General features: G+C 42.7%; 2 protein-coding genes across 4 annotated transcripts in view; one reads left to right on the forward strand and one right to left on the reverse strand.

Annotated features, from left to right (window-relative positions):
- kctd15b (potassium channel tetramerization domain containing 15b) overlaps positions 1 to 4,954 on the forward strand; it is a gene marked incomplete at its 5' end in the record, with an annotated part of 63,616 nt that extends 58,662 nt beyond the window's left edge. For all 3 annotated transcript variants that reach the window (XM_084080111.1, XM_084080112.1, XM_084080110.1), the window contains one exon: positions 4,666 to 4,954. In XM_084080111.1, coding sequence (XP_083936237.1) covers positions 4,666 to 4,824 — 159 coding nt within the window. In that variant the 3' untranslated portion in view covers positions 4,825 to 4,954. The remainder of the gene's footprint in view (positions 1 to 4,665) is intronic.
- Positions 4,955 to 15,629: 10,675 nt separating this feature from the next.
- The window catches only part of LOC311059068 (transcription initiation factor TFIID subunit 4), a 146,640-nt gene continuing 146,247 nt past the window's right edge, over positions 15,630 to 16,022 (reverse strand). Inside the window, exon 13 of the mRNA XM_084076686.1 lies at positions 15,630 to 15,904. Coding sequence (XP_083932812.1) covers positions 15,731 to 15,904 — 174 coding nt within the window. The 3' untranslated portion in view covers positions 15,630 to 15,730. The remainder of the gene's footprint in view (positions 15,905 to 16,022) is intronic.

Genomic DNA, 16,022 nt, shown 5'->3' on the forward strand with positions numbered 1-16,022 from the left:
CACAAACTCATGGCTATGTCCTCATGATACAACACGCATGTCACTCAGCACTCCATGGGAACAAGACAGCACAATACTTTAACCAGCTGCCTTTCTGCCTCATGGGCCTGGAAGTCCACCCATTGCTATTCCGACAGCGGACGGACATATCGCAGGCTCCATTGCCTCTCTTTCCGGTAGCTGTTCACGGGAGGGGCCGTCAGGTAGCGTCGGCTGTTGGTAGATTCCACCGGTGAGAAGTGCCTTCTTGTACGCAAGCTACATAGTTCACAGAAGTTGCAAATGCATCCACACTGCACCTACTACATTGACGCTGGTAGTTACAACGGGGCAGTTTAACGTCATGCCCAGGACACACACACACACACACACACACACACACACACACACACACACACACACACACACACGCACACGCACACGCACACGCGCACGCACACACACACACACACACACACACACACACACACACGCACACACACACACTGGGCCTCATTTATCAAACGTGAGCGGAACGGATGTGATCGTAAACCGCTCGTGAATGCATTCACGCAATGTGGTATTTATCAGTACGTTTTCATACGTCCGTTTGTTCATAGGATCTGAGGAGATTTCATGAGTGCTCTATAACTCTTGGTATTTTGTGCGTAAATGGCAAGAAAACACAACTATATAAAGAAATGTTTGTAGATGATTTGATGTGCGGCTGCCCCCCAGGATTTATGAAACGATAAGGCTGGTATATGAAAACGTATACCCTCAGATTTGGAGGATGATCGATCCAAGACGAGATTGATTGATCCACGGTAAAAAAAAAAAACAGATCGCCGTCACCCCTACGGGGTTAACTAACATCCAGCCTTTTGTTTTCTGGAGCTGTGTGTGCATTACCATGAGCGGAACAAATAAATAATCAATGAATTCCAGGCAACGACATCTCTCCAATGCCAATATGTATGATCGTTGCTGTCGGGCAGAAGCCTCTTATCTCCATATTTTAACTGTTTGTGTGTTTTTTTCGTGAATTAACATCCCTACTTGATCATGACTAGAGCATCACACGAAAGTATCCAAAATAGCAACAAGCTCGAAACGTGGTGCCCAAGGTCGCGTTTTGAGCTTGTCGATCTGCTATTTTTGAATGGGAATCCTGCAAAGTAACAGTTTTGGACATGTGAGGTTTCCACCCGACAGAGACGATGTCCATTGTGGACGACTTGACCACCACATCACTTCAATCGATTTACGATCGATTGGTATTTATCAACGTACGCGCAGGGATGCCAACAAACAAACGTTGACAAATCCGGTGGAATGAGTTAGCTGAGGCCCATTGGTCCATCATGTGTATGAATGGAGTTCTTTCACACTTAAACACAGTGTCCTAATCCTCAGTGTGGTGTAGACTGAAGCTTTGATCCAGAGGCCTTCCCCTCACTCTACCAATGTCTTCTAAATCCTAACAGTTTTCTGAAAACCGTATGTTGTCAGTGGTTCAAGGACCCACACAATTATATGTATTTGGTCGTGGACCCCCATCTTAAAATATTTTGTTCCAGGGAGCCCCCCCCAGAAGCAAAGATTTGAAAGCACACACTAAAATGACACAGATGCGTTCCCAGATTGAATGGGTTAAGGGACCACTCTGCCTTCTGTGTGTGTGTGTGTGTGTGTGTGTGTGTGCGTGCACGCATGCGTGCGTGCTTGCGTGTGTTCGCGCATGCATGCGATGCACGGTGTATTTAGTGCATGAACTCCTGTGGTTCTGTGTCGGGCAGAAAGAAGCAGGTTTGCCCTGAGCCAGACCTTTCATTTCCATGAAGTGCTCACTTTCTGTAAAAAGAAGAAGAACTGGAGAGAGAATAGGTAAACACACACACACACAGCACTCCTCTCACTGGGATTTAGATCCCCCCCCCTTCCCCCAAAAATACCCCACAAGGATTAAATAGTAGCTGAGAGGAGGAATTGTGTGTACTTAATGTGTACAGTCTAACAGGTGTCAATGTCTGTTGTGTGTGCGTGCGTGTGCGTGCGTGCGTGCGTGCGTGCGTGCGTGCGTGCGTGCGTGCGTGCGTGCGTGCGTGTGCAGTCAGACTGGTGTTTATGTGTATCTGAAATCATACCTACTTTCAGTTGATTTATCCACCTTAAGAATTGATGCTGATTCTACGAATGTCTTCTAAATCAGTCGTTCTCACACTTTCAAGATTTTTCAAACATTTATTAAAATGTGATGTACAAGCTCACCGTGACGTGCTGTGCGCTTGTATATCTGCTATTTTTTAATGGCCAACGCTAAAATGACACCGATGCTTTCCCGGCTTTAATGGGTTAAAATGTTCTTCTTCCCCAGCTAATGTTCATATCCACAGAAGACATGGAAGAACTTTGTCCGTACATACACTCCGCGGCCAAATACATATCATTTTGGGGGCCCTTGACATGAAAAAGGTTTGAGAACCACTGATATTATAGCAACATACCGTACGTTTTTCAGAAAACTGTTAGGATTTAGAAGACATTTGTGGAATCCCCAGAAGCAAAGATTTGAGTTACAAATGTTTGCTTAAAAAAATCTCTCTATACATATATTCAAAGATTTCCCCAAATTTTCACACAAAAAAAGCAGATCTACAAGCTTTTATATCTGCTATTTTTTGAATAGCCAAAGAAATCTGAAAATGACACAGATGCGTTCCCGGTCTTCATGGATTAAATGAACATTCTGTATTTTACAGCACTCTCTCTCTCCTCTCCTCTCCTCTCCTTCTGACTCCCTGTGGCTTCTATCTTTACTTGAAGTCCGTGCTCCCTCCGATTGCCCCATGACTCTCATTCTGCACACGTCTGTCTCCTATATACGCTCGCAGCGGCACCAGACCGCCACCTCTCTCTCCTCCTCAACCCCAGCCTCATTACTCAAATTAGGAGGCCTAGTTATCACCGGTAGCCGAGCTCCAGTCGTCTCCCTAACACACCTATCATGCGTTGGCCCACATCCCTTTGAGCTTATGCCCCTCAGATCTGTAGCCGCCGGAGCCAAGCGCAAGCGGCCATGAATATTGCAGAGAGAAGACGACGTGATGTCGGTATGATCCCCTCTGGTTCTTTATTCCATCTTACCTTACCGTTGGTGGTGTGATAGGCTCTATGCACAGCAGCCATATTGGGAATGAATTGGGCCCCTTCCTTACTTCCTTCACAGGTGTTACCAATGATACTAATTAAGGCTCTGTTCCATTTAGTGTGGCATAGTGGTTGTCTTATTTTCAAGGACTCCCATAACTCTGAGAGTGTACAAATGGAACCAAATGGACCCGTAAGGGTCCATTTGGTTCCATTTGTACACTCTCAGAGTTACACACCCACCATAAGGGGCCATTTGGGAACCAAAATGGAGTGTTTCTAGTGACCAGAACAGAGCCTTCATTAGTATCATTGGTAACACCTGTGAAGGAAGTAAGACAAGGCCCAATTTCTTTCCAATATGGCTGATGTGGATATAGCCTATTGGACGGAATGGTGGAGGTTTGTGTAATGGCCCGAGCTACGCGTTGTGTAGCCTCGATCTCCAGGCTTTTAGTTTTGAGTTTTGCTCAAAAATAAGAGCCTGGACCAGCCTGTTGACGTTCCTGGAATAGGAAGTGTTTCATTTCCCCCAACCAACCAGAGTGCAGTGGGCGTCGCTCCAAATGTTGTGACGTCAGGGCTCTCAATGCTGCACATTGGGGGAGGAGGAGGGGCATGGGGCGGGGCGGGGGCTGACGGACAGGTCGGTGAACCAATGGGATCTCACAGAATTTTTCTCCGGAGATTTTGAACCCGCCCCCTCTAGACCAGATATCAGCCACGCTAGGGCGGCCTACGCGTTGTGAGATCGATGAAGACGTGGGTCATTGTTGGGGCGGGGCAAGGAGTGGACATTTAGAGAAATAAAACTTTCAATTATTTGGCCCGGACGACTGGCGTAGCGGTCCTGGCACCTGCGCGTGTCGCGGGTTCGAATCCCGATCCCGAGGATCTTTGCTGCATGTCACTCCCCATCTCTCTCTCCCCATTTACTGTCAGTCAACTGTATTATTCTATCAATAGGCAGAAATAAGGCAGAAAAAGCCACACATTCTTTTTATTTACTGCATATTTGCTTGATAATTGTCCTGCATTTTGAGGATATCGGCCAAGTGTTCCTCGATTAGTTTGAAGCAGATGAGTGTATATGTATGCACGATATAAATGTGCTTTAAATGACCAAACACTGGACTGGCATCAAAAAAAGACTGAATCTGAATTGGTGGGAAATGATTGCGTTTACAACATTCTGTCTCGGCTTCCTTCAGTATTCTGTCTTTACAGACGGCAGGAAAGCAAAGCTTTTGGCACAAAGAAAGAGGAGAGTCTAGACCAGGAAGGAGCACATCGTCTATGTCGGGTGGTAACCTCATATGTCCAAAACTGTTCGTTTTCAGGATTCAAATAAAAAAATGTTCTAAAGTAGCAGATCTACAAGCTCAAAAGAGCTTGTAGATCTAGGCCAAAAAAAAGGGGAAGAAATGTTTCGCTCAGAATCTGTTCTTGAGAGATTACTGTACCATAAATAGTCAGATAAGTGTGTCATATTAAAACCCTTTCGCTCTTGTGTTTTTTCTCTCCCCCCGCCGGCAGGTCCTGGAGCGTCTGTTCCAGAAGGGCTTCAGCGTGGCGGCGTCCTGCGGTGGCGGCGTGGACTCGTCTCAGTTCAGTGAGTATGTGCTGTGTCGCGAGGACCGGCGGAGTCTCTCCATCAACACGCCCATCAGGATAAAACAGGAGCCCCTGGACTAAGAGATGGAGCGCTGCTGCAGAGAGAGAGAGAGAGAGAGAGAGAGAGAGAGAGAGAGGGACTTCTGGTGGTGAGAGGGGGGTCCTAGCCTCGCCCCCCACCCCCTCCCTAAAACCCCTCACCACTCCATAATCACTTCCAACAAGAACAAACCCGGTTACCCTCTGAACCCCCTCCTCGCCTCCACTACCCGCGTCCAAGCCCTCCAGAAAAAAAAAAGTAACAGTTCAACATGAAACACACCTAAGTATTAGCAGAGGCGTGTTACCTTTGCCGGCTCTGCGAGAACTCTTAAGGGGAATGTAGTACCGAACACAAGAAAAAAAATTAACTTTTTCTTTTTCTTTTTGGATTATGTAAAAAAAAAAAAAGCTCTCTAAAAACTGGGACCGTGATGAACAAAACAAAAAAAAGTAAAATAAAGGACTGAACAGCAGCTTTCTTGAACCGTTCAAGCACCACCAGTTGTCCAGTTGATTTTCCTGCCCATCCTGCAGTGTACTGACCTCTTATACAGTGACCCCCCTGCTTCTTCGAGGGACGCCAAGCCCCCCCCTCCTGTCCAGCCCTCCTCCTCCTCCTCCCCTCTCGGACCCTCGGCCACTCAGGCCCAGCTCCATGGCACATGTGTTGTCCAGTCCTGTGTCTGTGTGTGAGGCCCTGTGTGTTGTGTGTGTCGTGTGTTATAAGAGCGCCTGACCGACCCCAGGGGGCCCCAGTCCAGTTTATAAGGGAGGCTTTTTTGGGGGGGACTTATAGGGGTCTGGCAGAGAGAGGAGAGACGCTATAAAGAGACATGTAGACTTATCTCGTCTGCCAGCCCCTCCTCCCAGCTTATCCAGACCCCCTCTCCCCAGTCCCACCCCACCCACAACCAATCAACACACCTCACTACAATAAGGGGCGTGTCCCGTCCTGCCAATCCAACCATCGTTTGTCAAATTGACTATTAGCATTTTTTTTCTCCTTCATTGTTGTTTCTCAAGTATGTTACTTGCTCCTTTTGCAACCCCCCCCTCCACCCCCACCCCACCACAACCTGGTGAAAACAGTTATTAATGGGAATATTTTCAATGTCAGTTTTTTTTTTCTTTCCTTCTTTTTTTCCGTTTCCTCCAATATGAAGGATTGTATGAGCGTTGTAGTCATTAGCGTCTGAGAGCCTGTGTGAGAGTGTTTTCCTGGCAGTGGCTGTAGAGACTTGCTGTCCGCAGGCAACGTGGCTAAAGCGATCTGGCTCATAATGCGTCCACAGCTGGAGAAAACAAGTCTCATTGTTAAATCGGGGCTTGAGAAGAACACGAAGAACATGGATACGTAACGTCTACAGCGTTTATTATTATTCAAATGTGTATCATATATGATTAAAAAAAAAGTGCTTTTGGAATTTCAGCTCTATAAAACATATCCTGGAATGGATCCTTTCAACCGGATCCGCTTCACAGCACACAACATGGCAGATATGTTGCGATTGAGCGAAAAGTTCAGCAAAAATGAATAGGCTCTATGCACACAGCAGCCATATTGGAAAGAAATTGGCATTTCCCTCCGTACTTCCTTCACAGGTGTTACCAATGATACTAATGAAGGCTCTGTTCCATTCTGGTCAAACAGAGTCAGGGTGCTGATATTGTGCATGTCGGCTCATTGGAAACACTCTGCTACACCAGTGGGTCTCAAAGTGTGGTCCAGGGACCCTCATGGCCCTCATAAGGGGCAACCAAATGGCCCCTTATGGGTGTGTAACACTGAGAGTGTTCAAATGGAACCAAATGGATCCTTACGGGTCCATTTGGTTCCATTTGTACACTCTCAGTTATGTGGGTCCTTGAAATTAAAAGGTTGGAGAACCACTGTGCCACACCAAATGGAACAGAGCCTAAATGTAGTATAATTGGTAAAGACCTGTGAAGGAAGTAAGGAAGAGGGCGCAATTTCTCACCAATATGGCCGCCGCGCATAGAGCCTATTGTTAAAAAATGGAAAGAGTGAAATTGCACAAAGCTCTGAAGTGTAAAGTTGTCTGAGCCAAGAATGTTTAGGACTCGAGGGCCAACGGAGGAAAGCTTGAGGTTTACCAGTATATCTCCCAAATGATTGTCAAGAGATGTACTCTAAATGCTTGATGACACTTGTTTTTGCACTTAAAATATATTATGTACAGAACAGGCCTGCCCAAGCAGGCTACTACCCTCCACAAATATGTTGTGGTCTGTTGACCGCTGCCACATCAAGCGTTCACAAGGAGCTCTATCCAAAATGTTGTACTACGTCGTCCGCTAGGACAGAAAACTTAAGAACTGAGAATTAACCAGGGTGCAAAAATGATAATATTTTTGTCAACTGAGGTTGGTACCGACTACTATTTAAAAAAAAAGTAAGAGTAACTTGTTTGATTTCTTTGTACTCTGTAAGAGTAGGGGTCATTTCATGTGAATTATGGATCATTTTGGAACGCAACTCTGTGGCTATTTTAGGAGTTTATAAAGACATTGGAACATTATTTCAAGAGCGGAAAGGTGGTCCAAAAGACAAGATGCCCTGTTTTAGTGATTGTATAAAGGTAAAAGTCAAGAAAGTACCTCTTTTTACGGTTGTTATAGAGCTTTTCACAGCTGTGTGACAGACGACGCACTGGGTTGTTTTACGTACAAAATGGTTTTAGCCAATACCTAAAACGAGGGTATTATTTTTTGTTTATTTGAATTCCTCATCAGGACGACTTGTTGAGAGAGGCTTCATACCAACTTTAAGGCAGAAAGAAAGACGCTGGTTTCGTTTCTTTCTGTGTGTGTGTGTTTTTTTTGTGTACTGTCACTTCTAAGCCCGAGTTATTTTAGTGACTCCTCACATGTCTGTGTGACAGAACCCAGCGTGAACCGTACGCCCAGCATCAGAGCAATTGTTCTCAAAGAGCCAAGTGGGAGGCACTTACTCTATTCTGCCCACACTCCTTTGGTCTCATTCTAAACATTTCTGGATCAAAGACAGAAACAAGAAAGGGCCAAGTTTTCATACTTTATGTGTGCGCGCGCGTGTATGCGCGTGTGTGCGTGTGTGTGTGTGCGTGTGCGTGTGCGAGATGCTGTTTATTCCATTCCAAAACATTGATGAAAAAATAAACCCCCCCATGGCATAGTCTGATCTGTTAGGGCACTGGGCAGTTTGCTTTAGTCAACGATATAGGGGAGGTTGTCTCTAATAACCAGTTGAAAATATGACATTCTAAGATGGAGGATATATTAGTTCTGCTAATCGTAACATCTCCTGGATGGACGACTGATTAAAACAAACTCCGTATTAGTATAATGAAGATGAGCTTGGTTGGCAGTGAGTGTTGGCTCTCGGTCCGGCATGGATGGACAATCCTTGGGGGGGGGGGGGTGTCTCTCACAATCCCAGCTTGTCTTTGTTGTTCTGATGAGCCCGCTTGTTTTGCCCCGCGCCTTTCGCATCCAGTCGCCTCAAAGGGAATAGCCAACCAGGGCCTTTCATGTGCCGAGGGACGTTGGTGCTTCACAGCGCCTCTCCACACACTCCCCCCCCCCCCCCCCGCCCCCCACCCCCCCAGGGCTTCCATCTGAGCAGCGCCAGTAGAGAGAGAGACACGGGTCGTACCGTCGCCCTGTCCCCCCCCCCCCGCTGTGTCACCCCTATTTGTTCTGAGCCTCTTCCCCCAAACCCTCACTGGACCACAGCACAACAAGCCCAAACAAAGTGATGAGTCAAAACTACAACCCCCCCTCCCCCTCCTCCTCCTCCTCGAATAGCCATCTGGGATTCAAGATGTTCTTCTTTGCAAAGATTCTTTGCAGGTTCTTTGCGGCCAATGTTTTGAGCTATAGTGAGTGACTGAACGGCATTTGAGTTAGTCTTGGCTAAGTCCTCGACGACGCGGGGGTAAAAATTACAGCACTGTTGTCGGACAAAACACACAGAATCATTTGTTATCCAGGAGCAAAGGAAAGAATGTTTGTTTATCTCTCGTTGTAACTTTATAACTTGTACAATGAATGGGGTTCTTGGAAGGTTTGAAGGACCCAAGGGTCATGAACACTAATCTGTAATTATGTGCCCCCACACAACACACACACACACGCACGTACACACGCACGCACACGTGCACGCGCACACGCACACACACACACACACACACACACACACACACACACACACACACACACACACACACACACACACACACACACACACACACACACCGCAGCTGAAGTGATGGACAGCATACCTCTTTTTACGACCATAACGTGCAAACGATGTGACACAGCCAGTAACTGAGGTATAGGCATGTTCACATGTGTCGTGCTTATATGCCGCCGCCCTAGTGGTCAGACTGGTCAGTGCAGTGGTCAATACCCATGAAATTGGCATCCAAAACCACCCAGGTGGGTCAGTCAGTCAGTAGAGGCTTGTCATGGAATGTCCGTATACAGTGGCTACGAATATTTATGATGGGCTATCGTTGTTGTCGGGCAGAAAAGCTTGTATCTACACGTGTTTTGACCTTGTCGATCTGCTATTTTTGCTATTTTAGAATTTTAAATCCTGAAAAGTAACAGTTTTGGACATAAGTTGAGGTTTGCGCCCGACAGAGACGATAAGTAATGTTACTTGTAACCAACACTATACAGACACTCTGTGACAGACCTCTGTTGTACAGTAATTGTATATTGAACTATCAGGTTCTGCTTCTTTGTTTTGTTTTGTTTTCGTTTTTGTTTTTGTTTAAAGAACCCTAATGTTGCTTAAGAGACCTCTAAAAAGTCCTCTTTGTGGGAAGTAAAAAGAATGAAAAAGATTTCAAAGCATTACATTGTGTACATAATGGATTCAAACATTGCAAAAGGGTATAACTAAGGTGCAAAATGTATATTATTTAAAGTGTTTAAAACAATTAGACTGTGGTATTAAAGGGCATGTGTTCATTTTACAGTGTCTCCATTTGATTTTTCTTGCATATTTGCGATAATAAAAAGGATGTACTGTACAAAACGTGTGTGTTCCCTGCTGTTACTGTCATGTTGCCATGTATCAGTGGTTCTCAAAGTGGGGTCCAGGGGCACCCGGGGGGGCCCTTGAGGTGGTTCCAGGGGGTCCAAATGAAGAACAGTTTAACATACTCTACCATACAGATTGGACAAAATTACAATTTATTCATTAAAAAAAGTGACATAGTGCCGCTTTATTTTCACTATTACTTCACCAGCTAGAAGTGAGACCAGTGAGAGAGTATGTATAAGGATTACTATTCACATTGTAGAGTTTCACTCTCGCCACTGAAAAGGTTTGAGAGACACATGTTTATATTAACATAAAAAGACCAACAATATAGTGAGATTAAAATGTTTCATAGATGGACCTGAGAATTCTTTCTGTACATCACTCATCTATCACAAACTATATTGATTATATCTATGTCAGGGACACAGTGAATTGGAACTTTTCACTCCTCATTGTACATGGTGCTACTTATCAATAACATTGATTCAGGAATTTAGTTTTTTTTTGGTGCTGCAGTCAATTTAACCATTTAAATAAAAACAATAAAACAATAAAAAACCCTATATTCATTGAGTGGTGTATATAGTATACTCGGTGCCCCAAATCTCGGTATAGCCTAAATTTGGAGCTTGTAGATCTTATATTTTTTGCTGAATGTTCGGCCCAGAGTGGGGACGCTCGGGTTATTATGTGGTTAAGTCACTGTCAGCAAAAATGCATGAAATGTAAATGGTGGCTCTCTTATTTAATCAAAGGACCTCAGCTTGAACTCTCGATGCCCTTTGAGTTGACCTGGTGAGACCCTGCTAAAATCCTCCTAGTGAACCCAAGGCTTTCTGTAAGAAGAGAAGGTTGTCTTCAGGGTGAAGTCATGATAAGCACTCTCTTTACTCTCCAAAGGGACTAACAAATACTGTGGGCCAATATCAAAGACAAAAAACTAAACCAATATGCTCCCAAACCCTAATATTTTACACAGAGTTAAACGGTTTGGTCTTTTTCAAGAGACACTGCAGCTTAATTAGCAGCGGGGATCCTAAGGGGACTTTAGTAGCGGCGTTCAGCTTGGTTTGCACTTAGCATGTGTTAATGCTAGCAAATGGAAATTAAGTAGGATTCATTCGTTAATTTGATTCTCGTTAAAACTGATGATTCGTACATTTTTTTTGTTATCAAAATTCCTCCAAAAACTCCATACAATGTTTTATATGTTTCAATATTTTAATTAACATAAAAATGTTGTATACTTAGCAAAGATACCGGTCTTACCATTGTTAATTCACTGATGTTTTTCTATCATATCGCTAGGTCTACAGAAGAGTAAATAATTAAGGATAAAGTCAGCATCTGTTCGGTTTAGTAAACAGCTTATTTATTCCTTTACAAAATAGGTACAAATACAGAAGTATGTTTTTTTTTTTCTTCACACAAACAAGAAATTTTCCAAGATATGTACAAGTTTACCAAAAATAACGTAGTTCTAATAAACACATGGTCTTGTAGACAATATTTACAAATCATCCTTACATTTAAAACATTAATACCCCCCACTGTGTACAAGTGTAATTATATTGTCCTAACATTTTGGCTAGAAAGCTGTAGCAGTAGAAAGGGTGATGTGTGTCACCAACGGAAAAATAAATCATACAAAGCGTTATTTAAAAAGAAAAACATTTGAAATCACTGTACTAGGCTATACACCCTGTTGTGCTTCTGTGAAAATGTTTTATCCTAGTGGTACTTTGAGATCAAATTAATTTGCCTGACATGTAGTAAGAATAAACGCCAATTGATTATATAGAACGCAAGGAGGAAAATATATTAATCATTTAAAAAAATAAGTGCCTTTTTTTTTTTTTTTTTACAGCGATTCACAACGCTGTTTAATACTTATAAGGAGACAAGGGGATCTGGTACATTAGTGACTGCTTTTAGTTGCCAGGTTAAGACGTTAATATACACGTATACACACACAGTATATATACATATACAGGATATGTATATACGTACACATATAAGTGCTGTCAAAAATCCATTAATGCACATTTTGTTTAAACTATTTTTAAATAAATTACAATAGCTGCATAGAGAGGCCAAGGTATTCAGTTTAAGAAAACAAACAAAAAATCAAAAACAAGGATTAAACAAGGAACAAGGATTAAAAATAATAAAAGGACCAGAAAGGCCATTGAGATTGGTCAAAACAGGAAATGCTGCAGTGATGGACTTAACTATAAGACAAAGACTAAAGGGTGATTCATGCTTAGTTAGGCACGGGTGTCATGCACCGAAAACAGCAGATCTACAAGCTCACGCAGATCTGGTATTTTGTGGTGCACGACACGCCACACAACCTAGAATAAATCAGGCATAAGAAAGGCCATAGTCCCATATCTGTCTTTCCAGAAGTTAGCATGAAGACAAATACAGTACAAAAAAAACCCAATTATCAGTTTAGGCTAGAATCACTTCAAACATGAACATAGTTAATTAACCCTGACCATCTATAGACTCCCATAGTGTCATGAGTAAAACGTTTAACAACAAAGACAAAACATTTGAAATTCATACTTTACTGTCACTAAGTTATTTTGCCAATGTACTTCAGTTTCCTGTTTCTTTCTTGGAAAAAGTGCCGCAGTTTTAATTTGGGCGGCGAGTGGGCGGCCCCCCTAATATGGACATGCATGCTGTCTGGACAAATAATTGGGCAAAGAATTGTGTTTCTGTCATTTGGGTTCACTAAGTGCCCATCGATCCTTTTGGTCTTCCTGGCTACCCGTAGCTGTGTAAACCAAACAGCTTAAATGAAATTGGTTGAATTGATTGATTAAATATAAGATTTCAATAAAATGTGCATGTTATATGTTATTTTAATAAATGCATTGCACTAGCAGGGGGACCATGGTGGATATCTCAGTTGGGAAAGGCTAAACAGGTAATGTGTGTAAAGGATAAGGAAGTAGATGCAAAATTATGCCAAAATCTGAAAATAGTAAAACATAGAAAAATAAAAAGAACATTTAAAAACAAATGAAGTATTCAACCATATACTACAGGTAAAGGAAAATACTGACACGTCAGAATTGGCCAAACCTTGTGGAAGTTGTAGTAGCATGGACCACGGTCAGTGGAGGAAAGTAACTAAGTACATTAAATGTACAAAATTGTACTTAAGTACAGTACTTGATTAAATTTTACTCAAGTACTGTACTTTTGAGGTATTTTTACTTAAGTAAAATGTAGTACTTCCAATGTTCTATAATTTTACTTCTACTGCAGTACATCGCAAAGGAAAATAGCCAATAGTATATTGTAGCCGATCTACAAGCTCACTTGTAGATCTGCTATTTTCAAAGGATTTTTATAATTTTATACATTTCAAAACTTGTGAAATGGGACCTTTCACTACTTTTACTTTTGGTACTTTAAGTACATTTTGATGCCAATACTTTTGTACTTTTACTCAAGTACATTTTTAATAGCGAACTTGTAACAGACTATTTCTACATTAGGGTAGTAAAGAAAAAATGAGTACTTCTTCCATCACTGACCATGGTTATGTTGTAATGAAGTGGTGATATAGCATGGACCACGGTTATGTTGATATGGCTCCTCCAGTGGGTTGAGATGGAGTTTCTACCTTGCAGGTAAGAACAAACATATAGATCAATTTAAAAGGATTACAATTATCAACTTATTTTGACTCGAATGACTTCGAAGCATTTTTTTAGTTTTTTACAAAAAGTCAGGTTTCTTAATATAGACACCTTTTTTTTTCTTTCTCTCTTACAAAGCTTACATGTGATACAAAACTATAATACATGCGGTTTAAAATAATTCAAAGGAACTATTTACACTTTCACCCCTGATTTTTACTTGGTTGTACGCAAGTGTCATGCACCGAAAAAAAAAGGTTCTTTGAAAAAGATCTTTTTCGTCGCAACGCGTTAATGAGCTTGTAGGTCTGCAATTTTTTTGTGCAACACTGGCGTTTAAAACTAAGTATAAATCAGGGTTTGGAGTAAGAGAACTGGAAGTTATGTGACGCTGTTGTGGAGAATCAGAACATTTCAAAAGTCTCTTACATTGGTCAGGTTTCAATATCAAATGCGTCCTGTTGAACGATGAACGGTGTTCAACAAATAAAGGATATATCATAGGCTGTATCAAGGGGTGAATAGATTTCCTCATTTTGAGCTGATATGGGGTCATTATAGAGCTATACTGCCAAAGAATGACAACACCTCTCTACCAAACAGATTAAAGTACTACTGGCTCAAGTCCTTTGACATGGAAAAAACACACTTTTTGCTCCTTCACTTAACCCATTAAAGCCGGGAACGCATCTGTGTCATTTTAGATTTCTTTGGCTATTCAAAAATAGCAGATATACAAGCTCATAGTGCGGCACTCGGTGCCGCGCTATGAGCTTGTAGATCTGCTATTTATTTTGTTTAATCTTGGAAATTGTGTGCAAATCTTTGAATATATATATTTTTAACTCAAATCTTTGCTTTTGGGGGATTCTACAAATGTCTTCTAAATCCTAAATGTCAAGGACCATCCAAAATGATATTGTATTTGGCCGTGGACCCCCATTTCAAAATATTTTGTTCAAGGGACCCCCAGAAGTTGTAACAGAGTTACAAATGTTCGCTTAAAAAAAATACATATTCAAAGATTTGCACAAATGTTCACGATTTAAAAAAAAAAAATAGCCCAAAGAAATCTAAAAATGACACACAGATGCGTTCCCGGTCTTAAGGGGTTAAAACTCCCCACACTACAACAACACAAATAATAATAAGAACTTGCATGGTTGAATTTCAGTGACGTATACGCACGCAGAGAAAAGACACACGACAATTACATTTATTTTTGTGAGTTTTTTTTTCTTCTTCCCCATATCCCTTCCTTCTTCTCTCTCACAATTCTCTTCTTATCAAAAAGCTACACGTAAAACGTCACCCACAGTTACACATGGAGACACTGAGTTGATACATTAGACCCGAATAGGCTCTATGCACGGCAGCCATATTGGAAAGAAATCTTCACAGGGTCTTACCAATTAGACTTAATCAATGAAGGGCTCTGCTCCGTTTAGTGTAGCGTGGTGGTTGTCAAACTTTTTGTTAATTTCAAGGACCCGGCCGCCATAACTCTCAGAGTTACACACCCGTAAGGGGCCATTCAGAACCCGCTCATGGAACCATGAGGGTCCCTGGACCACACTTTGAGACCCGCTGGTGAAGCAGAGTGTTTACAATCTTAACTCTTTAACTGCCAGAGTATATACACAATCTACCCCCTTCCCTGCCATAGAAAATACATTGCAAAAATAGGTAAAATGTGAATTTTGTCTCCGTTTATTTTTTAAAATTGAAGTGAATGGAGCAGAAAATATTCATCTCCTGCTTCCTTTGTGATAAAAAAAAAAAAAAAAAAAAATCTCGTCAATCTCGTCGACGGCTGGCTGAGCCATGCGGAGAAAAACGAGAAATCTCGTCAATGGCAGGAAAAGAGTTAAAGTGTGGTCCAGGGACCCTCATGGTTCCTTGAGGGGAGTTCCAAATGGCCCCTTACGGGTGTGTAACTCTGAGAGTGTACAAATGGAACCAAATGGACCCGTAAGGGTCCATTTGGTTCCATTTGTACACTCTCAGAGTTATGGGGGGTCCTTGAAATTAACAAAACGTTTGAGAACCACTGTGCTACACTAAATGGAACAGAGCCTTCATTAGTATCACTGGTAACACCTGTGAAGGAAGTAAGGAAGAGGCCCCAATTTCTTTCCAATATGGCTGCCGTGCACAGAGCCTCATTTGAAGGCACGTGGCTGGGAGGAGGAGGAGGAGGAGCAGGTTGAGGTGGTGGTAGGAGGCGGAGCTACTTGAGCAGGGCGCGGTACAGGAGGAGCGAGTGGGCCGTCTCCCGCTCCTGCTCCATGTAGAAGATGAAGTCCCTGAGGTTGACGCGGGTGATGCGCTGGCGGGCGTGGCGCGAGGCCGAGGCGGACGGGCTGGACGAGCTGGATGGAGAGCCATCCATGGTGCCTGAAACCTGCACACGCAAGCACACGCACACGCACACACACACACACACACACACACACACACACACACACACACACACACACAGGGATTTTATGAATGGCATTTATTTTTTTAAATGGCATTTT

Source organism: Gymnoscopelus microlampas (assembly GCF_963454915.1).
Source record: "Gymnoscopelus microlampas genome assembly, chromosome: 1".
In the NCBI taxonomy this organism is placed as follows: Eukaryota; Metazoa; Chordata; class Actinopteri; order Myctophiformes; family Myctophidae; genus Gymnoscopelus; species Gymnoscopelus microlampas.